At 39.5% G+C, this 26,674-nt stretch overlaps 1 protein-coding gene across 2 annotated transcripts in view; it reads left to right on the top strand.

The window, feature by feature from the left end:
* Positions 1-6,966: 6,966 nt before the first annotated feature.
* The window catches only part of LOC134536830 (ATP synthase mitochondrial F1 complex assembly factor 2), a 62,731-nt gene continuing 43,023 nt past the window's right edge, over positions 6,967-26,674 (top strand). The window contains exons 1-3 of one of the 2 annotated variants that reach the window (XM_063376827.1): positions 6,967-7,399; positions 12,677-12,867; positions 24,116-24,226. In XM_063376827.1, coding sequence (XP_063232897.1) covers positions 7,282-7,399; positions 12,677-12,867; positions 24,116-24,226 — 420 coding nt within the window. In that variant the 5' untranslated portion in view covers positions 6,967-7,281. The remainder of the gene's footprint in view (positions 7,400-12,676; positions 12,868-24,115; positions 24,227-26,674) is intronic. The other variant, XM_063376839.1, reaches the window with a different exon arrangement.

The following is a 26,674-nucleotide window of genomic DNA, read 5'->3' on the forward strand; positions in this document are numbered from 1 at the left end:
TTCCTGGCGGCCCACACGCCTTTGAGTAGTCATCCCCCACCCCCGATCCAGCCAGATCAGCTGGTGTATGTCAGGCAGCACCATTTGTCGACCACCAATGCTCCTTTATGTCGCATAGACCGCTATGCCTCATCAACGTCTCGCAAAAGTGTGTACCGAACGCGCTCGTGCGCGCAGCAAAGTGTAGTTCGTGCGACGAGGCGAACGCCATGCAATGAGTGCTGCGCCGGCGGAAGGATCCGGCCGGGTGTGGCATATCCCTCCGCCGCACTACAACAAATTAATTTATGTATATTTTTCAACAGGTTTTTATTAAACATTATTTTTCATCAATTAATATACAGTCCTGTCAAAATTATGTCTCAATGTGCGTTTTGTCCCGAACCTGGCTGGTTCAGTTTCCCGCGAAATTCACTCGTTTCCACGGGAGGGCTGGCGGGGGAGGGGGGTCGCGCGCGGTGACACAGTCAGTGTTCTAGAGGAGCTCCAACAGGCCGGCAGCCTGCACGCAACACCGAACCATCAACCTTTGCTTTCACCGACATGTAGTTTTCAATAGTGTAATTTCTTCTTAAACTTTTACGTACAGTTCCGCGGTCGGCCTCAATCTACCATGAGGTATTTCACTTAATTAAATCAGTGCTCCAATATGAGTGTTCTACATAATACGTAAGTACTGTGGGGAGTCTGCGAGACTTTGTGTCGGCGCTTCACGCCTAACTTAGCTTACCAGCTACTTAGTTTTGGCCCGCACGGGGCAGCCAGAAGGCGACACGTGCCACCGAACGTACTAACGAATCAGTCCCTGGGACACATCTAGGCATCACGTAGAGTCACCGGAGACACGGGCCTACGTGCCACTAGTCCAGTTTATTAAGTGTTATGTAGTATTGAAATGTTTGCTCGTCAAAGTGTCATCTGTCATGTTAGAGTTTAGGTATCACCGCGACACGGTATCGGGCCACCAAAATGTACTAACGAATCAGTCCCTGGGACACATCTAGGTATCATGTAGAGTCGCCGGAGACACAAGCCTACGTGCCACTAGCCCAGTTTATTAAGTGTTAGGTAATAGTGAAGTGTATTGTTCGTCAAGATATCGTTCGTCATGTTAGAGTGTATTTTTGTAACTGTCGCGTCACGTGTACAAGTCCGCCCCTCACCCGCATTAAAATCGTGAGCCACCACTGAGGAAGTGAGCTGCGCGTGTGACTAGTCGCGTCGGGAAAACCGTTACGGCTAGAACGGGCAGCACCCTGTATAAAGCTGTGCCGTAATAAATTCACCAAATATCTTCCAGAAACTTTGTGTTATTCTTCAGGCGTCCCGAGTGGCCATAACAGCTCGGGGGGCCCTACTGCGTTAACCCCTACCTCTAGCCACAAGGCCGAACCCTCCCTGAGATCTCAAACCCAAGCAAAAATCACGTAAAAATCATAGGAGGTAGCGGGGACGGCGTCAACACGAAAAAGCATGACTCATTGTCACATTCTGCCTGAGCCGAGCGTGCAAGAACTGGCCAGCCACCATGCGAGAAAATTTTCTATAATATAAAACAGGTTAAGGCGGGTTTTTAACTAATTTTTCGTGATTATATTTAAGCAAATTATTTAAATTAAAAATAAAAAGTTTGCAACTTTCACAGACAATTTTTTTTTTATTTCATACAATTATTTATAAACGCAGGCGATCTGTATTAACATTTAAAAATATTTCTGAATTAAGTAAAAAAAAAATTCGAATATAGTGAACCAGGTGGGGCAAGAGTCACCCACCTGACTGTCTCAAACGTCACAAGACACAATTAATACAAGAAAAAGGAGATAAATAAATAAATAAATAGTGCAGAAATCCCTTTGTATAATGTGAACAACATCATTAATTAGTACAGTTGTTAATACTGAAAATACTGAATACATTAGTTAATACTGAAATGGCACATTCATCATACATTGTATAAGGTATATAAGGTTACTTATAATAAAAGAGTGCTTTACACAACATTAATACAAGCAAGTATAACAGGTCGTAAACTCAATAACCCTTTAACATTAAAAAAAAAAAAGACAAATCATAATTACGAGTCGCCCCTGTGTACCTGGTAAGGCGTGGTACAATCCAATAACAACATGAGATGACGAATCAAAAAGGGCAGAAGGCCTGAATCATGCTGCCAAACAAGTGGCCAAGCATCAAAATTAATCAACGCAGATTCGGCCGCAGGGCGAACAGCGCAAAACAAATGGGCATAGCCGAGCACGCCTGCAAATACGCCTTACCAGACACAGGGGCGACGAGAACCAGGACCGCTGCCGGCCGACAGACGAGTGAAGCGGCCTGCTTACTCACGGTAAACAAGTGGGCGGGACGAGGGGAAGAGAGGAGGGAAGGGAAGAGGAGGCAAGGAAGGTTTAGAAGGCTGGAAGAATCTGGAAGGTCGGAGAAGGGGAAGGAAGGAGGGAGGGGAAGGGGAGAGGAATAAAAGGAGGGGAGGGCGAGTGAAGGGAGGGGAAGGTAGGGAGGAGGAGTAAGAACGGACTAGAAGAATCTGGCCATTCTTCAATAGTATCTATATAACATACACTGTAATTATAAATTGGAACAATTAGAGTAAAACCGATTTGAGATTTACCTCTAATTTTTAATTTCGTGTCATGGGAGTAGCATTTCTTTAACCAACTAGTTTTGCGAACGAAGAGCTTTTATTTAAATTGATCGAGTAATGTAACTCACAGTTTGGCTTTAGCAAGAACCTTAAGGGTCCCGCCTACTTGTATACACATATAATGGGTAGAGCTTCAGGAAACACCAGGCAAATAAAAAACTGTTCAAGATTTTCAAGTGGGGACTCATTTAGGAAAAGTATTTTAGAATTCGCTGAGGGTAGATAGCTAATTTAGTTTCCGAAATAAATTTTTAAACTGTGTTTTAAGAAGAGTTAAAATGGCTAAAACCCATACTCTCAGATGACTTTTTTGGCATAAAACAACTGGTATAATTTTTTTTAAATCACTTGAAGGACTTGCATTGAACCTTCGTCTTCATTTATTCGCCATTAATGTTATGGTTACCACTCAAATACCGTAGTTGCCCTGTGCCAGTCCACAGACTTGCACTTAGAGGAGATACCTTACTAAAAGCACCAGCTAGCATCTACTTACACACGCACACCCCTGTGTTGACTAAACGGGTACCTTAATGTAGAATTAAGTTGTACATATCGTAGAAGGTGCTGCCATCACCTGGCCTCTGTAGAAGGCCCGGGAAGTACCTGACGGGCACTACGGGCTTCGCGGTGCTGCTGTTGTCCGGGGGGGGGGGCCAGGGGGTGCCAGGCTAGTGGGACACTAGGCCATTGGTGATGGGTCGTGGGTACTTTGCTCCCACATGACCTGCCAGGTACGTGGCTTAAAATCTATCCTAAACTTCCCTACTTGGTTGTGGGGCTGCTCGGCCGTGTGGAGGACGGAGTGGCAGTAGCGGATCCAGAGGGGGGGATAAGGGGCTCAAGCCCCCTCCAAAAGCATCTGGGTCCACTATTGTTTTAGTGTTTGCCTTGATAAAGCCTAGCCTCAGCTGGGTCAAGCCCCTCCCAAACCAAAACCCTGGATCCGCCACTGAAGAGTGGTGCCAAATAATCTTAAGCTACACCGTTTATGTTAATTTGCGTTTAATTCGCGGACTTCTCCGGTGGTACGCATGGGTACGCGGTACTCCCTATACACACACTACGCGGTGACAGAACCACTACAAATCTATGCGAATGCGCTATGTGGCATCTGAGCCTTTGTACAGTTACATTAACTGACGTCATACCGACCATGGCCGTTAAGCCCGTGCTCCGCACCGCCAGTACCGTATCCCGTTTTCGGAGCGCGCCCCTTGCCCAGCCAGATTGGGTCAAGCGAGCATCCCGGGCGTGACCTCAATTAACTGAATTAAACAATAGGACACGAAACCCCAGGGGCTCGACTACGGAAAAGAATACCCTAACAGTGCACATTGAGACAATTTGTAGTTAAATTTACAGTCGCCAACTTGGTGCCGCTTTTTAAATTAACAAATCAAGTAAAACAATTGTCAAGCCTTAGGCAAATATTTACCAGGTGCAAAGTTTTAATCAAGCACCTGGAGCATGTTTTTTACTCATCATATAACCAATTAAATTATTATAAGTTTTTGGTGCCGACTAACAAAGAAGAGAAAGTTTCTCTTCCTTGCGAGGCGGCCATGTTCGGCAGTCTCCAACCACTCCGCGCCGGGAACAGACGTGTGTCCATGGGCAGCATTCAAGTTTGTTTCATTGATTATTTTTATTCTGTACTACATCTTCAAATTTAAATCCTTTTATTAATTCACCGCTGCCCACGTCGACTCGGCGCGTATTTTGCGGAACCAGGCCTATCCCGACCGTCTTCAGTGTGATACAGCGCTACGTATCGTATCACGGAACGTACGGTACTGGCCGACTCCAGCGAAAGTATTTTTAATTAAGGATGCCGTGCATATGCCTGCCGGCTGCACTCACGTAAGTGTTTCTCCGAACTTAGGAGCCTGCTCATCGAGCCCCCCCTGCACCCGTTAACTTTTGGCGCTGGCCGTCTCCAGCGAGCATCGACCCACGTCCCGCGAGACTGCCGCGGTAACCGTTAGTGTCGCGTAGTGTTGTGTTTTTTTTTTTTGTTAATTGTGTAACCGCTAGACATCGCCAATTGTTGGTGAGAGTTTTTGTAGCAAGACTAAATTAAAGGTAATTCTCACCAACTCGTGTACAATAATTTTCTGTAGTCTCCCGTCCTCCACACGGCCGAGCGGCCTTCACAGTCAAGGGAGAACCATTCAGGTTAGATTCAAGCCGTGTACCTGGCGGGGCATGCAGGGGCAGAGTACCCACGACCCAACATCAACGGCCTAGCAGTCCGCTAGCCTGGCGCCCCTCCGGACAACAGCAGCATCGCGACGCCCGTAGCGCCCGTCAGGTCCCGGACCTTTCACAGAGGTCGGGTGACGGCATAACATATACTGATTACAGAACAAAACACGACACTAACATAACGCTGTGAATATGCAGTGGCAGTCTCGCGGGGGTGCGGTTACTTGTGCTCTGGAGATGGCCAGCACCGAAAGTTAACTGTCTTAGGGGGGCTCAGTGAGCATGATCTTAAATTAAACTTTACATTAACTTGAGGTTGCAGCCTGCAGGCGTATGCGCGGCGATCTTAGCGAAAGCGAGTTAGCTGGAGTCGGCCAGTGCCTTAAATTGCGCGGTCCGTGATGCGGTGCGGAAGCACAATGGAAAGTGGTCGAGATAAGCCCGGGTCTGCGAAATACACACCGAGTCGAATTGAGCACCAATGAAGCAAAAGGTTTGGATATTAATCGAGTACAGAATGAATGGTCGGTGGAACAAAAATTGAAGGCTGCGCATGGACACACGTCTTGACCCGGCGCGTAGTGGTTGGAGACTGCCGAACATGGCCGCCTAGCAAGGGATGGGAAACTTTCACCTCCCTTGTGAGTCGGCGCCAAAAACTTGCATTAACATAATTTTCTCTATTATAAGTTAAAAACACATTCCAGGTGCCCAATTAAAAGGTAGCACCTGGTAATTGGGTGCTTAAGGGCTCCGCATCCCTGGTCACACATACGGTGCGCAGAGCTTCAGGAAAAACAACGCGATTTCCAAACTACTCAATATATCCTAGTGGGGTATGTTTACGAAAAGCATTTAAGAGTTCGCTGAGGCCCGAAAAGTACTTTTAATTTTGGATAATGTTTTTAAACCGTATTTCTAGATGAGTTAAAATGGCTAAAAAGCATGTTTTCAGAGTAATTTTTAGGCGTAAAACAACCACTATACAGATTATTAAAAGCACTTAAGGGACTTGCATTACACCTTTATCTTCATTTCTCTGCCATATATTGTTGCAGTAACCGCTAAAATTTCACAGTTGTCCTGTGACGACGAGAAGACTACGCGTCAATTCAGAGCCTTGCGCTTAGAGGCGATAGGTACCGCGCTAGAAATACCATCGAGCGTCGCACTTATCATCCCACCTCACAACAACTAAATTTACAAACGGGGGGCAATATACCTATTTATAAAGAATCATCGATCCCCCCTATTGAAGTGGGGGGTCCGGGGGTCCTCCCCCGGGAAAATTTGTATTTCAAGGTGGAAAATGGTGCTATTTAAGCAGTTTTGCTATCTAAAAATTGATTAAACAGCACTTTCTTTGCCCCCGTTTGCCCCTACTTCAAGGTTTCAGAGGGGGGGCAGACACCCTTGCCCCCCCCCCCCCCTGTTGCTGCGCCCCTGCCTGACGAGGCGGGCCCCTTAAGACTTAACAATTTTTTAGAGTATTTAATTATTTGACTTGTGGCATCAAGTTGGCGACTGTAAAATTATTAACATATTGTCTCCCTGTCAACTGTATTAGTGGGATTTCTCCTAATCCGACTTGATCTTTATCACCGGCACTTTAATTAAGGCCAGTGGACGCGGTGACTGTTAATGAGGTTCGTTGTCTGCTCCGTGCATGCGGTGCTCGCACAGAGTGGCTACGACACACTTGTTTAATGCCTGTGAATTAATAATTGTTTCGCAGTGTGTTGTCCCTTAATTTTTTTATGGTGTTGAGCCCCCAGGGTTTCGTGCTCTTAAGTTTATTTGAGTCTAGTGGGGTCACGTCCGAGGCACTCGCCTGACTCATTCCCGTTGGGCTAGGGGTGCTCTCCGAAAACAGGATTTGGTACTAGCGGTGCGGAGAATGGTCTTAGAGGCCATCGTCGGGACTACGTCAGCACATTCCACGCAAACAAATTTAACGTTTACGTCTATTTGTTTTTCCCAATTAAATATTGTCATTCTCACATCCTCTTAGGTAGTATTTGACTCTTTGGTAATAATACAATCTAAGAATTTATAGTCAGATGCACACCAGCTTACGGGCCGAGTGGTCCTGGGTTCTAGTCCCGGGTAAGGCATGGGTGTTAATCTACGTACTGCAATTTGATCGATGATATCGTAATAAAAGGCTTTAGATAAGAATGAAATGACCCTATGGCCGTGGGCGCACATCTGTAGGCCACACAGCATATAAAAAAAATGGCATGTAGTGTCGTAGAAAAAGCAATGGACGGTTGTGTCTTTCGTTAAAATTGATTATCGTAGCTTTGTATGCGAGTATAGATTTGAATTGTAGTACTTTATTTACTCTATGGTATTTACTCGTTCCTCATGTTTGTCATTCCTCCCGCCAGACTGTGAATTTTTACGATATGTCGGGTGGAGGTAGTGTTGTTAAAATATTTTGTTCACGATTATTTTCGATAAATACAATACCTTATTGTAAGAAATCAATACAGTTTCAAATACAGAATCGTCTTTATGCAGCTGGTACGTATGATTAGCAAAATGTTATATATTTTTAGTCCTGTCCTTTCCCTGTGTCGGTTTCTTTTACCGCACTCTCCGTTTATGGCCCCCTTAAATGTATGTATGTATGTATGTATGTATGTATGTATGTATGTATGTATGTATGTATTTATTTATGCTGTAATGGTGTTTATAGCATAGTTATGGTAGTTGCTGAAAGTACCATCTTATTCAAAATAAGATTACCTAATAAATATTTTTTTTTAAAGTTACAAATAATAATCTTATGTTTTTCTGCGGAGATTATTTACAAGCAGTTGTTTACTAGCAAACAATTTGTTTTTCAATCTATAATTTTTTTTCAATTGGTCACTGACCCAGTGACTATGAGGTTTCACCTAAAACTTTTTTTCAATCATTTCCTAAACTTTGCTCTTTCAATTTAAAACAAATCTTTAGATCTTTTATCGGATCCCCTATGAATGTGGTTGCATGTACATTGGAGAAACTGGTAGGGCCCTTTAAACATGCATTAAATAGCACAAACAGAACATAAGGGTGAAACTCAAAAATCTAGGTTTGCAGAACATGCCTGGGACACAGCCATAAAATAGAGGAAGAAAACTAACGGAATCAGTATTTATTGTCAGAAATAATATTATCAGTCAACAGAGTATTGGGTAATTATTCCGTATCACATGACATATCCTGTAAACATTGATCCTGTGATACACAATGCTTGCTGTTTAATTTAGAACGTCTAAAGCTCTTGAACATATCACAAACTTGTGATATAAATAAAATTATAATGTCTATGAAAAATAAATTATTACAAGACCTGACATAATTTGTTTGTATTGTGATAGTTGATTTTTGGATGCGTCCAGGATCTTTTGACATACTTAATTAAAACATCAAGGATCATGCCATTTGGATCAAGGGTTAAACTTGGATTGGTACATGATACGGAATAATTTCCAAGTGTTGAATTAAAAAATATATATGGATACCTTTAATTGAAATAGAAACCAATTTACTATAAAACTCACATACTAACAACCCTCACAGTAATAAACGAGTCAATAGTATCAATTCTTAGGTGCGTGGAAAATCTGGGAAGCCCTCGTCTGCCATTGGCTGTGCTAGGAGAGAAGGTGAAATATATACAAACCCCATATTTTCCAGTATCCAATATCAGTTTGTTTGTGCCTGATGACGGGAACAGATGCCAGTTCCCGAAACGTCGCAACTGTTTTGTCATAGGAAGCGTACCATGTTTGCCAGTGCTGTCGTCGTCGTGTTGTCCATAATATCTATTCAGTTTCATCGTTGGATCCATCTGTTTGCTGTGTGGTCCAAGGTTTTTTTTTTATTGGCATTCTTGAATTGTTTCTATAAAAACAGTGCAAAACTGTAATGGCACATGTCCAAAGTTTTGTATTAATCAAAATTCCCCATTTTAAGGTAAATATGTAGTTTAGCGGTATTTCTGAAAAATAATGTTAAAAATCCGAAAATACTTTTATTCTATGCTCTTTAACTTCCTCTTTTCATTAAACTCGGCGGAGATAAGAAATTCCAAATACTTTAGGAGATATCGCCATTCTTATTTTGCTATACAAGACCTGTGCAATCATTCGACCGTCGCAATTTGTTTATTTTGCCGTGTGTTCGTGAATGCCTTATATATTAAAATGGTCGATTAGGTCAGGTCAGTTACATTATAAATAGTTTCAAACTAAGTGGACATTAAAAATAATGTGAATTAATTTTAATGGTTGTTTAGTTTTTAAGTATTTATAATGTAACTGACCTGACCAAACAAACCAGGACAAAGGATGATCAGTAGGAACTCACGTAATTTTTTTTTTTGCTTATTACTTGCGCAACAATATCCAAATAACAAATAGGTAAAACATTAAAATTTGAAACGTTAAAAACTCACCTAAGTTAGAGGCTGGTACAATTCCTTTGCCATTAGTAGAAAATGATGTAGTTGTTCACCTACGTCACGAAAAAAAAAAAATCATACTCGTAAACAAGAAACAATTGTCAATGCCGCATGAATGCACAGGTATTGTGATGGAAATTAAAAAATTTGATATCTCCTAAAGTATTTGGAATTTCTTATCTCCTCCAGGTTTAATGAAAAGAGGAAGTTAAAGTGAATAGAATAAAAGTATTTTCGGAATTTAAAATTTTTTTTTAACAAATATTGCCCAACTATGAAAATTATAAAATTCGATATCTCCTAAAGTATTTGGAATTTGGTATCTCCGCCGGGTTTAATGAAAAGAGGAAGTTAAAGAGCATAGAATAAAAGTATTTTCGAATTTTTAACATTTGTTTTTTGCAAATACCGCTAAACTACATACATATTTACCTTTATGAATCATTTGAAGAAAGTATCTGCTCTTTCGCTTCTACGATCTCCCTTCAAGCGTGTTTTACTCCCTTTCAGTCCTCACCAAGAAGGAGTATGTACTTTTCACTTTGTTCTTCTCCAAACTCTTTGAATCATAAATCCATTGTTTCTCCTTCCTCTATAAAGCCCCTTCTGTAGCCTATTTCTCAGTCCACCCCATCTTCCATCCCCCTTGACAACACTAAATAGCCTCAGTAGCCTTTGTATCATCTGTACACCCTGCAATATACCCCACCGCAGGATTTCAACCAACACAGACTGCTTGTGGGTTTCCCCCTCTCTACTTTTCATCCCCCTTCATAACTGTCACTCATTTTGCACCCTCCCATGGGCTTTCAACTATAACATAACACAAGGCATAAGATCCTGCGTGGATCCTACTGTGACAGGGTGGTCACCTGATGAGTGTGTCTTTTAGAAGAGGGGCTAGTCAAGCAGCTGCCTGCCAGCTGAAGACATCTGTCGCTTCTCGCTTGCCTTCTGATTTACATGATCCTATTTTTAGAATAGCTTCTACGTCAAAATTTAAGTTGTGTATTAAATCGGGTACACCATTCCAGGGACTAGCTTGGAAAATGTAGTTTACGATGCTGCGACACATTTCCGTGAAATTTTGACGTACAGTGTCACTGAAACAGCTACAACAAGTGTTTAAATTTCAATAATTGTAGACCGGTGTTCTGATAATGGCAAGGGAAAGAGCAAAACCAGTTTGGTTTTGTGACACCCTGAAGTAAAATAACAGTGCTCAGGAAAGTATAAAAGTAGACTGAGAAAATTTAGTGCGATTTAATTTCTAAAAGAATTGGTGTTGACATTAAAGAAGTTAAATAATGCTTTGCAAAAAGGAAAATAATTTAAACTGCAGAGAAATACTTGAGATCTTTGTTGCTTTGTTTTCGCTGAAAAAAAGGTCAAATCAAAAAATTTTGGTTGTTATGCCTGGATTAGCTGTTTGGCGAGGGCACTATCTCGACCAGATACGTAGATTTTGTAAGACTGGCAGAACCATACTTAATGTTGACAAAAACACATTCATAATCCATAGCAAAATTTCATGTCAGCACTCAAATACGGAAAATGGCGACATAAAATCATTTGGGACACGTACACATTTAATTAAAGTACATGTAGATGGAGTAAAGGGCTTTGCTTTGAATGGCTCTTTTATTTTAAGTCACTGCAGAAGTGACAAAATAACCTTGATGATAATTTGCCTAGTATTGAAAACTGTTCAATGTATGTGAAAAATTAATTACTGCCAAATTACCTTGGAAAATCAGTTAATCATGGTGGTAAGTTGAACAAAATCCTACAGTATCATTTCTAAACAAGGGATTCAAAACTAGTTGACTAAAACAATAATGAAACTGAATCTTTGGTTTTTAGTAAAAAGTGTCTCAACAAAAAAAAATTAGTATAATTTTTCTTGTTTACGTACAGTGGTAATGTTTTCCTCCTGTTCAATGCTCTGAAATTGCATACATACATATTTTAAATTGATACTAAAGCACAGTTAGATTTTTAGCTATGACATAAATTAGACTTTGTTCATAGCAGTTATTTCAGCCATGCTTTTGCAGAGGCCTGTAAATTAATGCATATTTGAAAGCAGTTTGTAAACGTATTTGTTGGTTAAACAACAAATGTTAACTCATATGTAGTTATTTTCCATTGACATCATCATATTAAACATGAAAATATAAACTACAAAATTCAAGGGACATAGTATTGTTTGGACAGCAGTTTTAAAAAGGTGGGAAATGATTAAGTACTAAACAAGTGATAATATAAAAACCAGAGTATGACATTACTGCTCATGTAAGGTTGATTCAAGTGCAACCATTGGTTTCTTCCCCTCCTACCATTTACCTAGCAGTCACCACTCACTACAGACCCTTCTGCAGACACACCCCCATATATTCCTAACATTTCACATCCCCTATCTCCTGCCTCTTTCAGGAATAATAGGTTTCCTTGCTGCAGCTCATTTCTTTCCAAATTTATCAATTTTCATGTTACTGATATTTAATCCTATCCCATTATTTTCATTGGTCCAACAATCTTAATTTGTACGTTTATGTTATACTTTTTGTTTGTGTATATATTTCTTATGTCATAGTTGATTTACTTTTCTGTCTTTGTTTTTGTGTTTATGAATGGTGCCTACCACTTAGGCTTTTCAACTGTAGGTAGAACATGTAGCAACTTGATCAATAAATAAGTCTCCTTGATAATGCTTTCCTTCCCCCAGCATATCATACATGAGACAGTCATCTGCAAACAACATTAACCTGTATTCTGGCACAGTGAGACAGCTCTCACTGCGACGCCGAGAGTGGGTGAGAGGGAGCGAGAGTGTGATTGCTCGGCAAATTATGAATTTTTCTTGTACATGCCTCCCAACCTTCAATGTTTCTTATTAGCCAACTTGTAAATAGAGAATTTTTTGTAATTATTGAAATACCATATTTTGTTAACTTTGCTCATTGTTTAATGTTTCAATGAACAATTATTTATCAAAATATTGTTTGTAAATTAGTATTTTTTTTAGTGTGAGTAAATGAGCTGAGTGATTTTATAGATGATAGCCAAATTTATTTTTATTTTGGTGTGTAATTTTAGTTCTTACCAGTATTTTAGCAACATAAAACCAAAGGTTAACTTTAAAATATATAAATTAAATTTGGCATAAAAAAGCAGAAAAAATTAATTTTCTTTAATATAATTATTTTTTGCAATGGCTGTGGAAGAGTCTGTAGACAAATAGTCTTATTTGGTTCTTATTAAGCAGAAATATTTATTTATAAACAATGGTATGCTATATGTAGGTACCCTGTATTTTTCATTGCAACATTTTTGATTTGTTTTAGTTCCAAGACGTTTCTACCGCAAGACAGGTGTGCTGTACAGCGATGGGCAGTTTGAAATAACTTTGGACCACCGTAAGCTCAAGACCCCACGAGGAAACATTTTCAAAGTTGAAAGTGAGCCTTTAGCTTTGGCAGTTGCTGCTGAATGGGATGCACAAAAGACTCATATAAAGCAGAACACAATGCATCTGGTACTTCTTTGTTATTCATACTCCTCACTTCAGCAGTCCCAGTGTGTTATTATGGTTTTGGTCCGACCCGAGTTGGTGGTGTCATTAATTAATTAATTAATTTTTTAATTTATTTACTTATACACAAACTAAAATTCAGCACTAGGCTGGTTTACAATTTTTTCGGGTTTTTCTTTACACACTAAAAAAGGTAAAATATTAGGTTACCTAACACTGAATATTAAACCACGCTATAGAAAATCATTAAAGAAACTTAATAACTAACATAATAAAGTAATGCTGTCCTTCCATATGCATATTCTGAAGTTTAAAACAGCACATTAATAACTTAAAACAATTTTGATCACAATTCCGCACCCCTCTTCAGGCCTGTCTTGCAGCACACCTTAATTGCTATCCCACCCAGAGGTCAACAGCTGGTGTTAAAAGGCAAGAAGTTAGCAGTTCTGATTCAGCCCATAAACACAGGTTTGAAATGCATTTGGCACTGTCATCTTGCTTACATATAGTTTACTAGCTGAAGTACCCTGCGTTGTCCAGACTAAACAGTAAACACATCATAATATAAGGAACATCACTACCGAGTTTAAAGTTTGAAAAACAAGAAATTTTTAAGTTCAAAGTCCCATTCATTAATTGCACAATCTCGGTGCATAAAGGCTATGCATCAGAAAAACTACAACACCAATCTTTAGCTTCATTTTGTGGGAAGGCAAGACATAATTGATCCACCAAACGATAGCACATTACAAATTCAAGGCAACACCATCTATTGAAGTTCTAAACTAGTAGCCGTTAGCTTCACTAAGCAGGTGGTTTTCGCCAAGGAGAAGGATAGGAAGTGGCAGACTTTACTATATGACAGTGTGGCGAACATAGAGAAATGAGAAGACAAACCCATTGTTTGTGTGTCTATGACCTACCTCCTATGATTCTCTGTTACAAAACTGAATTTACCTCTTTTTCACTCCGTTAAGGCTGGAATTTAATAGTTTATATGTTGTCTATGCCACTCTGGCCCATAAACTAGCTATATGCAAAAAATCCATGTCAATCTGTTACTCCGTTGCTGCGTGAAAGAAGGACAAAAAACTTGCACAAACACACACTCTCACACACTCACTCATACATTCACAAACTCACTCTCACACATACACACTCTCTCACACACTCTCCACATACACACACACTCACTCTCTTGCACACTCACTCTCTTGCACACTCACTCTCACACACACTCACTCTCACACACTCACTCTCACACACTCACTCTCACACACACTCACTCTCACACACACTCACTCTCACACACACTCACTCTCACACACTCACTCTCATGCACACTCACTCTCACACACTCACTCTCACACACTCACTCTCACACACACTCACTCTCACACACACTCACTCTCACACACACTCACTCTAACACACTCACTCTCACACACTCACTCTCACACACTCACTCTCACACACTCACTCTCCCACACTCACTCTCCCACACTCACTCACTCACAAAGTGTGACAGTAAAGTTCTTCATCTTCTCCACACAGCCTTGGGTAGAAATTATTTTTCTACTGTTTAACAATTTTAAGTTACAGAGTTGGTGACGTCTTGTGACTTACATGCTGTTTGAACGGCTGTGACTTTTTTGTGTTGGTTGCGCTGTTGCATCATTGCGTTCCGTGTGTAGTTTATAAACCCGGCCTAACTCCGCAGCTCTGCATGTGGTGATCTATGGTGTCGGAGGCCTGTATGTGCAGCCATGTAGGTGGTGAAAGGCTGCGAGTCTGGCACTGAATGATTAACCAAAAGCAAACCAAGGAAGAAGTTTCAAGGATCCAAGTAAAACTTTGAACAAGATGACATTACCAAGTATATTTTAAAACTGTGTTTGTCGACTAAACCAGAACTGCTAATTTCTTGCCATTTAACTCCAGCACTTGTCCCCAACGTGGGAACGCAACTTAATCCTAAACTATTTTGCTTCTATTTTTTTTTTGTGTTTTTGCACATGATTTTAAATAAATTCATAATATAACCATATTAATTTATAAAAGGTTTTTCTACTATTTAAATCCTTATTTACTGTTTTTATGAAATCAAAGACAAATTTTTATGACAGTCCTGGATTAAGTCTTGCACTGTATAGTTCTGAGTTGATCATTTGTCTGTAGCCTTTGTCTTGATATATATAGAGTTACGATTTACTGCGGGTTCGTAAAGGATAGCCCAATTAAAGATTTTTATCAAACACAGTTTTATTTATTGCCACTACTCATGTCACTTACAAAAATCTTCTAAAATGGCAAATAATTAATTATACTTAAAGAAAGGTCTATTCCTCAGTCACTTGTTCCACACACCTCGCTGGGCCGCACCTCTGGCGCAACTCTCGCCGCAGCACTCCTCGTGGTCCTCCGTAGCAGGACTCCGTCGCCGCACTCCGCCGCCACTGTCACACTTCCCCTTCGCCGAGATCCCACTCAACGCCTCGCTCGGAACTTCGCCGCGCCCACGACACTATCGCCCGGAACTGAACTCTTCGCCCTGGAACCTTTGTCCAGGGACTTCGCCACTCTATCGCCCGGAAACTCCGCCACGGGAAAACTCCGGACTTCACTCTGAACTCTCTGCTCAGACTGACTCGAAGGTCAGCCCAACCTCCTTATATAGCCCTTGGGTTCCCGTCCAGAACAATCGGGAATGTCTCCGAGATATCGCGTGACCTTTGCCATCGAAATGCCCAGAAACGCGTCGTGAGTCCTCGAAGGACGCGGCGGCTGCTCAAAGAACGCCGATAAACGCAACAAGCATCGGGTTCCCACAAAACGCGCCGATAAACATGTCTGAGTCCTTTTATTCCGCAGTGCGGCCTCTTTAAGTAACTCGATCTGAGGCAGGTGCGCGCTGCGACGGTCAGGATGTCGCGAGATAGTATGACACGAGATACCAGGGAGAGGATGCGGTTGGAAGGGGGCGCAGACAGGCCGAACGAGCGCGGCGACGCCAAGCACTGCAGCCAAGCACGATCGTAACAATATATATAGTATCAGAATCATAAATCAATAAAAAATTAGGTTTTTCCAAGACCCTGAAAAAACTACAGAATGTGTGGTTCTGGGAAACTAATTTTTATTGATTTAATGAATGATATACTAAAAATAAAGAATTTGATGAAGTTTACATACAAATTGTCAACCCAAAACTGTATACAGCATGTTATAATGCTCTCAGTACATGCTAGAACTGACATAAAAATTTGCTTTTGATTTCAGAAAAACCATTAAATAAGGACTTGTTTAGTAGAAAATTTGTTTAAATATTGATTAAATATGTTTTTTTATGAATTTATTTAAAATCCTATGCAGAAACATAAAATGTTAGAAGCAAATTAATTTATATTACCCACTGAAGGTGTGAAGTAGGTCACACCGTTCTGGGAGAACTGACACGAAACTGTGGTAAAAAAATGGTTTTTAAGTTGTTTTACTTTAATGTGCTCTATTTAAAACCAGGGTTGGCTGGTTTAAACCACAATGGTTTAAACCTTAGTTTAAGCCATGGTTTGAACTTAGTGGGTTTTATAATAAAAACCCAATGGTTTTTTTAATTTGTATTTTTTAATAGAATTTTTTTTATATGAAAGGTCTGATCCCTCTCTAATAGCATCAAAAGTTAGCTAATTATTGATTCCCTTGATTTACAGGAACAAAAAGTTATATACTAATCAAGATCTTATTATTTAAATTATCTGAATAAGTTGTAAATTATACCCAGCTAAATAATCCTGTAAAATTAAATTAATTATTGAATTGTAGAAATATTGTAAAAAAAAGGAAATAAATAAATAAATTTGTATTTAAAAAAAAATTCCTTTTTCTGTGGGAAATCCCTTACATTATTGTAAATTCCTCTTCTATGGAAAACACCCATTCTATGTAGAATACTCTTCCTGTAGGGAAATATCCTTTCTGTGATTAAGTCCCAGTCAGATGTGCACATTTGCTGGACTTTATTTTTTTGATGTTATAATTTTCCGGGCTCAACATGAGTGGCAGAAAGCAGGATGTTGTAAGGCTTTCATTTGATAATGCTGAGAACAAAAATAACTAACATAATAATAAAAGTTGGTTCAACCAAAAAAAACTTGGTTTAAACCAAAAATCCAGGTTTTTTTTTCCAACTCTGTTTCAGACATACAGTTCGACAGGTAATTAGGTTCTACGTATCAACAACATTGAGTTCATTGGAGACATTACAAATTGAGGAAGTAATCAGCCGTGGCCTTATGTTATGAACCACCCCACCATTATCCTTGAGTGATTTTAGAAACTGTGAAAAACGGGAATCAGGAGGGATGGACCAGGTCTCGAACTTGGGACCTTTAATTGCGTGTCCAGGGTTTTACCGTTTTGCCGCTTCATTCAGATTTAAGCTGTAGAATATCTAGTTAGTTTTCATTGGCAAATATCAAAGGTTTTGATGGTCCTTAAAAACACCTAAATTCTAATTTAATATTAAATGCCTTTATAAGTGCTTACTTTCTTCAGTGGTATTAAAAATCCTAAATGTTTAGCTTCTTTTGCAGGTACTGGAAAGATTAAATTCTATTGTCAGAGTACTTTAAATGAATGAATATCACTGGTTAGGGGGATTTATTTTATAATTGAAGTACCGTGTTTTCTCGTATAATCGTCGCACATTTTATTCTAAAATCAAGTTTGAAAAGTAGTGAAACGCCCCTCGTGTCCTTGTTATTAATATTGACAAGATGTCGACAAAACAGGCCTTGGAAGTGGCGGGCAGAAAAGAAGAATTAAGAACAAAATTTAAACATCAGAGGCGGACACGGGGTGCGTCCAAAGAAAATTTGTAAACTCCCTATCAAGACTTGGGAGTTTAGTGTGGATCGTTATTGCCTTAAGTAATAAAAATAAACAGTTACGTTTATAGGCATCCTTTTATTTAAGGTCAAAGTTTGTTTTCAAGATTTTCTGTTACAAGCTATAAAGAGAAAACACTTCTATCATTTAACCATTATTAAAGAGAGCTCAGTCTACCTAATCATTTGCCGACCCGGGCCGCGAATAGAAAATTATTTTTCCAACACATCATTCTTAAAGAAACCGTAAAGTTTTAACATTTTACAATAATCTGTAATCACCATATTAGCTTATCATTGGTTAATTATAAAAATTTCACATATACAATTTCGAGATGGCTGAAGAGACCAAAGCTGTTAAACTGGTTCGAATCTGATTTCTGAAATTACATTTGGAAATTTACAAAATAAAACTTTCACTGGCACTCGCTCTCACGAACTGAAGATTTTCTGGCGGTTCGTAGCTGATGGCGAAAAGGCCGGGGGTGAGAGCTTCCACTGGCGAAACCACCAATTCAAAATTGGAGGTCGCCGGGCTTCCTTAGTTCCCCATGATGGTTTCTTTCTCTTTGGGGGAGGGGGGACTAGGACCCTGTCAAAACAGGGTAGTAGTTGTTGTTAGGCACAGCCATGTTGCCTGGTCGGAAGATGGAGGGCGATGCGCGGCCGACGTCGCGGTTAAAAGAAAAAAATATATGCGGCACCAGACAAGAAATTTGGTCCGCGGAGAAACTAGGATTACTACGTAGAGGCTATGCTGAGATGACTAAAATTAAAAACCAAAAGGTAAATAGGGAAACATCCCTTATCTGATCGAACTACATCTTAGTACTGCTGCTCGGCGTCAGCTTTGATTAACTGGACGGAGCCCGAAACACGATCAGCGGTCTACCGACGCGGTCGTTCCAGAGTGCAGAGCAAGAGTCCCCTCACATCCGCGCCGCGTCGCTAATTTAAAAAGGACTTCGTCTTAGAGGGTGGAGGGGCGTCGGAAACCTTCGGCAACTCTCGTCGTCTGGCCCGAAGTGAACTATCGTAAAAGACTTCCCTCTGTCGGAGTATGCACGCACTAAGGTCGACCAGGGGCGAGTCGCGGTACAGTCGACTTATAAAAAAAATAAAATTATTTCCAAAAATAATTTTAAAATTATGACAAAATTAAAAAAACGTGCCAAAATACCCAATTTCCGGCACATACTCCCCCGCTTGAATGCGGAGCATAGAGAGAAAAAAAACACTTCTTGTTAGGCGAGTAACCTGGTTCGCCTGTATCCCACTACTAACTTTTATCGCGCGCGCGCGGCGCAGTCACGTCTCAAGATCAGATTTTCCAAGGTATTTGGACTTCGTAGGGTATCATGAATTAAAACATAGCTCTGTGAACTTGAAATACTGTTAATATTATAAACTTTAGTAGGTACTAAATTAATGACGTGAAATTTAGACGTGGTTGTTCTCGATGATTGGACAAGCTGTAGATTCCATCTGTTGGGCACTGTGAGGGAGGCCATAAGGCCACTGAGGCGAAAAAGGTACCTGCGTCCTTGCACTCAGTATAAAATGGAGACTATACACTCCTTGTAACTTAAAAATAGAACGGGAATTAAAACCCCTGTACAAAACATCTTTCCACAAGAAGCCGAAGGCATTGGGACTTAGCCCTGCTCAATCAGACTATGGAGAAGACTTGATGCTTGCTAAAAGCGAAGCAACACCTCGGTCCCGGAATCTACGGATCTTAGCTACGTAGGCTCCGTATGTCCGTGCACTGATGGTTGATCAGACCAACAGGCCGGAGCAAAGAGACCTACGAGGGTTTTTTCCCCAAGCTAGACTGGGTTCGAGACCCAAAACGTTCAACCACATTAATAAATTTGAAAAGGTAAAAATACATTGAATGAATTTAGGAATATTATTAATAATAGCTTTAATTATACTTCTAATTAAAGTTAATGTAATGAATAAGAAATATGATGTAGGTTTTAAATATTTAATCTTATAGAGCGATGACTGCCTTGTATATTTTGCTTTTAGGGATTTCAGCCTCAACAACTGTGATGTTTTTAATACAATTAATTCAATATCTATTATTAAAAAGTTTTCTACAAACAAAAAAATTAATTAACTACTCTTCGCACTCGAATTTAAATTATTTAAATATATATATATATCGCAATAAAAATATATTAAACAAAATCTAAAAATGGGTGAATTACAATTGAGCGGTTCGACCTTCCATGACTGCTGATAGATTTCACACTGCCAGTAAGGGAGGGTTGGACAGGTCGTCCAAAGTAGAGTGCTGGGGATTTGACCCAGGGTTCACTCCAGTGGTCATGGGATATTTCACCCAGAGGACCCAGTCTTGGCTCGTTGGCTCAGAGGACTGATTTTTTTGTGCTGCACTGTGGCTAGCTTGACCTAAGTCCTACTTTTGAAAACACATATAAAAGAAACCAGTTTGCCGTCTGGAAGTCACGTAGCTCTTACTTAAATAAACAATGTGATCATTAACGGTGTAGAATAAATACGACTTTGGGGGTAGAATGCAAAAGATAAAATAAAAAAAAAAATGGCTAGATGTGACAGCTTCAGTGCTTAGACTTTATATACGTCGCTGTACATCACATTTACGTACAAGGAAAATAAAAAAAATATATAAACTTTGTTAAATCAAAAGTCAGTTTAAAAAAATTACTACAAAACATTATTCTTGCTTACTTTACAGATTATTATTATTATTTATTAAAAAAATTGAATATAATCAAAAATTCACTAGATAAATAAATCGCTGGACAAAATTCATGAAAATTCAAAAGGTATCAGAGAAGTATTACCGAGTAAAAAAAATTAAACAAAAATTAAAACTATTTACGTTAATCAGTTTGCTAAAGACTGAACTTACGTATGTAAAATTAACAATTAAAGTATTTTAAATTGCCTATAGTGTGCTAGCCTATAAACAGGATGCTTAAACATACACAAATTAATTTAGTGGACCTCTCGTTGGAAGTTGAAAAGGATATCACCATTCTCGGTGATTAGTATGGATATAAAATGAGGCTAGTCACCTCGTAGGTGCTTACTTTTGGTGAAAAACTTTTTTTTTTTAATACGCTCGATTATATTATTATTTTAATACTATATTATGTTTATTACTACTTTAACAATTTAAGAAGTGAAATTTTTATAAAGCAAATGTCTTTAAGTATAGGTTGAAACAATTATTATGATAAGGGAGGGAAGGCCTTGAAACGTAGGTATATTAAAAATCATTGTTTAACTAGTACTTGCGTGTTAAACTAGTAAAGACATTGGTACCAGATAAAAAAAATACTCATAACGTATAGTTCTTTGTTTACCACTAAACTTGATCCTTAAATTTAAATCATTTAGTTAACTTCTGCGAGACAACAGTAGTAAACGATAATTTAGATAATTCTCCGTCGTAAAGAAACTACGGCAGGCGGAGATAACCAAACCTGGCGACACTACAGAGACGTCAACTTTGGTCAGCCCTAGAAGAATAGACACTGGCGTGCGACACAGTCCGCATGGCGTGGAACGGAGAGGGGATGTAACAGCATGACAGCAACCACCTGGCTATCAAAAAAAAAGTGAACTAATCAGTGGCTCACGTGAAACTTTACTCTCCAAGATTTACTGGGCATAAATTTTAAAATCATGTCGCAAGCGATCGTCTTGCGCTAAAGAGACGAAAGGGTCCCGGGGAGATGGACTTTGGGTACCCCTGAAGAAGGTACGAATAAGCTAACGCGACCCAAGGCGTCAGCAGGAACCGGTGGGGGGGGGGGGGGGGGGGGGACAGGCGTCGACGGCCGGTAGAGTTACAAGCGATAAGGCAGGCGCTTGCTCGGCCGGCGTCGCGCGGCACCTCGCGCAAGCTTGCGTGGGCGTTGGAAGCTACGACGTTCACCGCACGTGAAAAACTACGAGAGAAAAATTAATTTAAAACATTTAAAGAAGGACAAGAAACTTGTTTGGTGCCAGCTCCAGCTTACAATATATCATACAAAACAGGTCTAAGTACCAAAAAAAATTTAAACCTTTTCAAAAAATTTTCTTTTTTTCTTTTTTTTCTACGTATGCCTATTCAGGTATGCCTATAGACGTAACCACGCTCTGCTACCAATTGAAACGCCCCTCGTGTCCTTGTTATTAATATTGACAAGATGTCGACAAAACAGGCCTTGGAAGTGGCGGGCAGAAAAGAAGAATTAAGAACAAAATTTAAACATCAGAGGTGGACACGGGGTGGGTCCAAAGAAAATTTGTAAACTCCCTATCAAGACTTGGGAGTTTAGTGTGGATCGTTATTGCCTTAAGTAATAAAAATAAACAGTTACGTTTATAGGCATCCTTTTATTTAAGGTCAAAGTTTGTTTTCAAGATTTTCTGTTACAAGCTATAAAGAGAAAACACTTCTATCATTTAACCATTATTAAAGAGAGCTCAGTCTACCTAATCATTTGCCGACCCGGGCCGCGAATAGAAAATTATTTTTCCAACACATCATTCTTAAAGAAACCGTAAAGTTTTAACATTTTACAATAATCTGTAATCACCATATTAGCTTATCATTGGTTAATTATAAAAATTTCACATATACAATTTCGAGATGGCTGAAGAGACCAAAGCTGTTAAACTGGTTCGAATCTGATTTCTGAAATTACATTTGGAAATTTACAAAATAAAACTTTCACTGGCACTCGCTCTCACGAACTGAAGATTTTCTGGCGGTTCGTAGCTGATGGCGAAAAGGCCGGGGGTGAGAGCTTCCACTGGCGAAACCACCAATTCAAAATTGGAGGTCGCCGGGCTTTCTTAGTTCCCAATGATGGTTTCTTTCTCTTTGGGGGAGGGGGGACTAGGACCCTGTCAAAACAGGGTAGTAGTTGTTGTTAGGCACAGCCATGTTGCCTGGTCGGAAGATGGAGGGCGATGCGCGGCCGACGTCGCGGTTAAAAGAAAAAAATATATGCGGCACCAGACAAGAAATTTGGTCCGCGGAGAAACTAGGATTACTACGTAGAGGCTATGCTGAGATGACTAAAATTAAAAACCAAAAGGTAAATAGGGAAACATCCCTTTTCTGATCGAACTACATCTTAGTACTGCTGCTCGGCGTCAGCTTTGATTAACTGGACGGAGCCCGAAACACGATCAGCGGTCTACCGACGCGGTCGTTCCAGAGTGCAGAGCAAGAGTCCCCTCACATCCGCGCCGCGTCGCTAATTAAAAAAGGACTTCGTCTTAGAGGGTGGAGGGGCGTCGGAAACCTTCGGCAACTCTCGTCGTCTGGCCCGAAGTGAACTATCGTAAAAGACTTCCCTCTGTCGGAGTATGCACGCACTAAGGTCGACCAGGGGCGAGTCGCGGTACAGTCGACTTATAAAAAAAATAAAATTATTTCCAAAAATAATTTTAAAATTATGACAAAATTAAAAAAACGTGCCAAATACCCAATTTCCGGCACAGTAGGGGTGCGACGATTATGCGTAAAAAAAAAATTTTATTTTGTAAAGTTATTCATAAAAACAAAACCTGTTCATGGGGAAGTACGTTTATTTAAAAAAAGGTGGAGTATACAAGAGCATGCTAAACAATCTATATTAATAATTCATTAAACAAAAACCTTTCTGCAACTTTAAATAGAAAAACTAAAACTCTAACGCGAACGCAAGCCACTTGAATCTGACGTGAACTAACGTGTCGTAGTACACACTTGCCATGAAAGAATGCGGGCTATCAAATGTAGTTAACTCGGCACCTGACAGAGAGCGTGCGTTGCATCCAATCTGCGAGATACCGATATTGGACTACGTGCGCGTGCTCTATACGGGAAGCAACTTAACCAAACATGAATGATGCGCTGGCTACATTTTTATAAGCGGTACGCCACGGCAACGCAGGCAATCAGATAAAGGAAATACAGTTTAAAAACGTCTTTATAAGAAAATTTACACGTCAGAAAACTTCGTATTTCCGTTAATTAAATAAGTAAGAGGTAATGACCGAAATTAAATATTAGATTTCTACTTTAAAATACATCGTTTTATACGGAAAAGATACCTACACAAAGCGCTCGGCATCTACTAGCGGGACCAAAAACATCATGCGAGTTTACGCGAGAAGTTTTTTTATCCCAATTTTGACGGCCTAAAATATGGGTGCGACGATTACGCACTTGCGACGATTATGTGATAAAAGAGGGTAGTACTGTGACTCAAATAATAGAATGAACAAAACTTATTGTTCCTTTGTTTTCCCCACTTGGCAAACCTAGATCCAAGCTTTGTCTTTAAAAGCTTCTGCAGTTGACGGTGCTGCTCCTGTTGCAGTCCGGGCTGTGCAGCACAGCCATCGACAACCCCAACAACGCCACCAAGTATGACCTGGTGAACAGCATCGTGGCATTCTTGGACACAGACACTGTGCTCTTCCAGTCAACGGTGAGTGTTTGCAGTCCCAGTTCTGCTCTGTTCGACGCTTTGAAAGGCCATTGTTTAGTTGGAATTATTTTAAACCACTTAGGTACAAATGTTAAAGTCATATTTAGTAAAGTCATGGATTCATACCCAATAACCTGCCTCTTAGCTTTTTTTTTTTTTTATAGTTTTCTTTTTCAATTTCAGGAAAAGTCCCAAGTAGGAACATGTTCCTGCAATACTTTAAGCCCAGAAAATCTTTAGTCTCAGTATTAAATGCAACTACGTTTTTTTGGAAAACCTTCGAAATGTTTCTTTTACTTGGTAGATTTGAAGAAAGATTACGTATTGTTTTTGTTACCCTTGTGCAACTTCTGGAAAATATGTACCGTATTTACTCGCATATAGGTCGCCATCGCATATAGGTCGCCATCGCATATATGTTGCACCCATAATTTGAGGTCTTGAATTTGGTATTTAAGATTCTCCCCATATAGGTTGCACCGGTAATTTAATGACGCAAACGGCCGGCGCGCCGTGCACGAAAGAGTTAACGGGTACTGTAAAACTCCGTTACTATGAGAGCTGATAATGGCATGATAAATTGTTGTAACAACAAGTACTCGTAATAACCGAATATAGAAAATTGAAGTCAAGTTAGATTCCTGACTTCTTAAAATGTCTTAATTGTAGACTGTAACTCGAAAACAGTGCTTTGTATTGAAAAAATGCACAGAATAAAAGTTGTAGTAAATTTAATTACGAATAAAAGAGGCCTATTATGATTGTTTTATATCTACAGCGGTTTTCGTTTTAAACGTGCAATTGGTCTGACGCGTGAGGAAGTTCCCGACACAGATAAGATAGTGGCTGGGGAAACCATTGCTTCTCCCCTTCCCTTTTTCTACTTGTTTGCCATCCAGGTGCAACATCGCCCTTCGTTTACCATTTTTTTTTGTGTTTACTGCGTGAACATTTTCAACAGTTTTTTCCCCCCTTCTTCGAAGATGCCATTTAAATCTTTTGTTGCCTTTGTTGTCTTTAATTTTTTTTGTGTGTTTGATTTCTTGATATGAAAATTCACTTGGTTAATTAACTATGTGTACATTGTAAATAAATTTGCCTATACCTATATAAACTTCTTTTTCGCATTTTAAAGCAAAATACATATTGCAAAAAAAATTTTAAAAAATTAAAAAAATTTTTTTTTCACATATAGGTCGCACTTCATTTCTTCCCCATCAAATCTGGTAAAATTGCCGCGACCTATATGCGAGTAAATACGGTACATTATTTTTTTTTGTGAATGAAAAAAAATGGGGGTTGAATGCCAAAAAAAATCATGATTCCCTTAGAATGAATGCTATAAAATTCATTCTAATTTATTGTAAGCCTTCTAAATATTATTTTATTTCTACAATCATTCATTACTGAAAGGGTTAAATATTGTGGTTGAAGGTAAAAAAAATGTGCAGAAGGGGAATTAAGTTTACGCCTAAGAGGTCACAACAAATTTGGGGGGATGGGGGAAGGGAGGAAGCCGTGCTCTCTGCACATAGGCACGCAGTTTGAATATCAAAGCCTTCCGCGGCCTTGCTACCGGCTCAAGTCCCATATATATGAAACTTGAGTATATTTTCTTGTTTATAAGACTTAAATTTAAAGTCGGTTTGAAGAGTTTAAAACTACTACTCGTCCTTGTATGGCGGGCCATGTTGCATGGAGTGTTTTATGTGATGATATTTTAGTCTCTTGATCTGTGTTGCAGAATTTTAAGTGTTTTACCGTGTTTTATCGCATAATCGTCGCACATTTTATACTAAAATCACGTTTGAAAATTAGGGGTGCGACTATTATGTGGAAAAAAATTTGTTAGTTAAAGTTCTTCATAAAAACATAACCCATTCATTGAAAGTACGTTTATTTAAAAAGTAGAGTAAACAAAAGTATGCCAAACATTTTAAATTAATAAGTCATGCAACAAAAACCTTCAACTTTCTTCAACTTTAAATAGAAAAACAAAATCTGTGACCCAAATGCGGGCCTAAACTAACACATAACTATCGTCGTAGTACACACCTCGAAAGAGTGCGGGCCATCAAATGTAATTAACTCGCCACTCAACAGAGTGCGCGCTCTATACGGGAAGCAACATAACCAAACATGAATGATGTCAACTAGCTCTGGCTATATTTTTATAAGTGGTACACCACAGCGACGCAGACAAATAGATAAAGGTTGTAACGTTTAAAAAGTCTTCAAACGAAAAATTACACATCGGACAACTATGTATTTCCGTTAATTAAATAAGTAAGTGGTAATGTCCGAATAAATATTAAATTTCTACTTTAAAAAACATTGTTTTATAAGGAAAAAACTTCCTACACAAAGCACTTGGAATCTAATGGCTGGACCAAAAACATCATGCAACGTTTATGCGAGAGATATTTTTTATCCAAATTTTGACGCCCT

This window comes from Bacillus rossius, chromosome 1 (genome assembly GCF_032445375.1).
Source record: "Bacillus rossius redtenbacheri isolate Brsri chromosome 1, Brsri_v3, whole genome shotgun sequence".
Lineage (NCBI taxonomy): Eukaryota > Metazoa > Arthropoda > Insecta > Phasmatodea > Bacillidae > Bacillus > Bacillus rossius.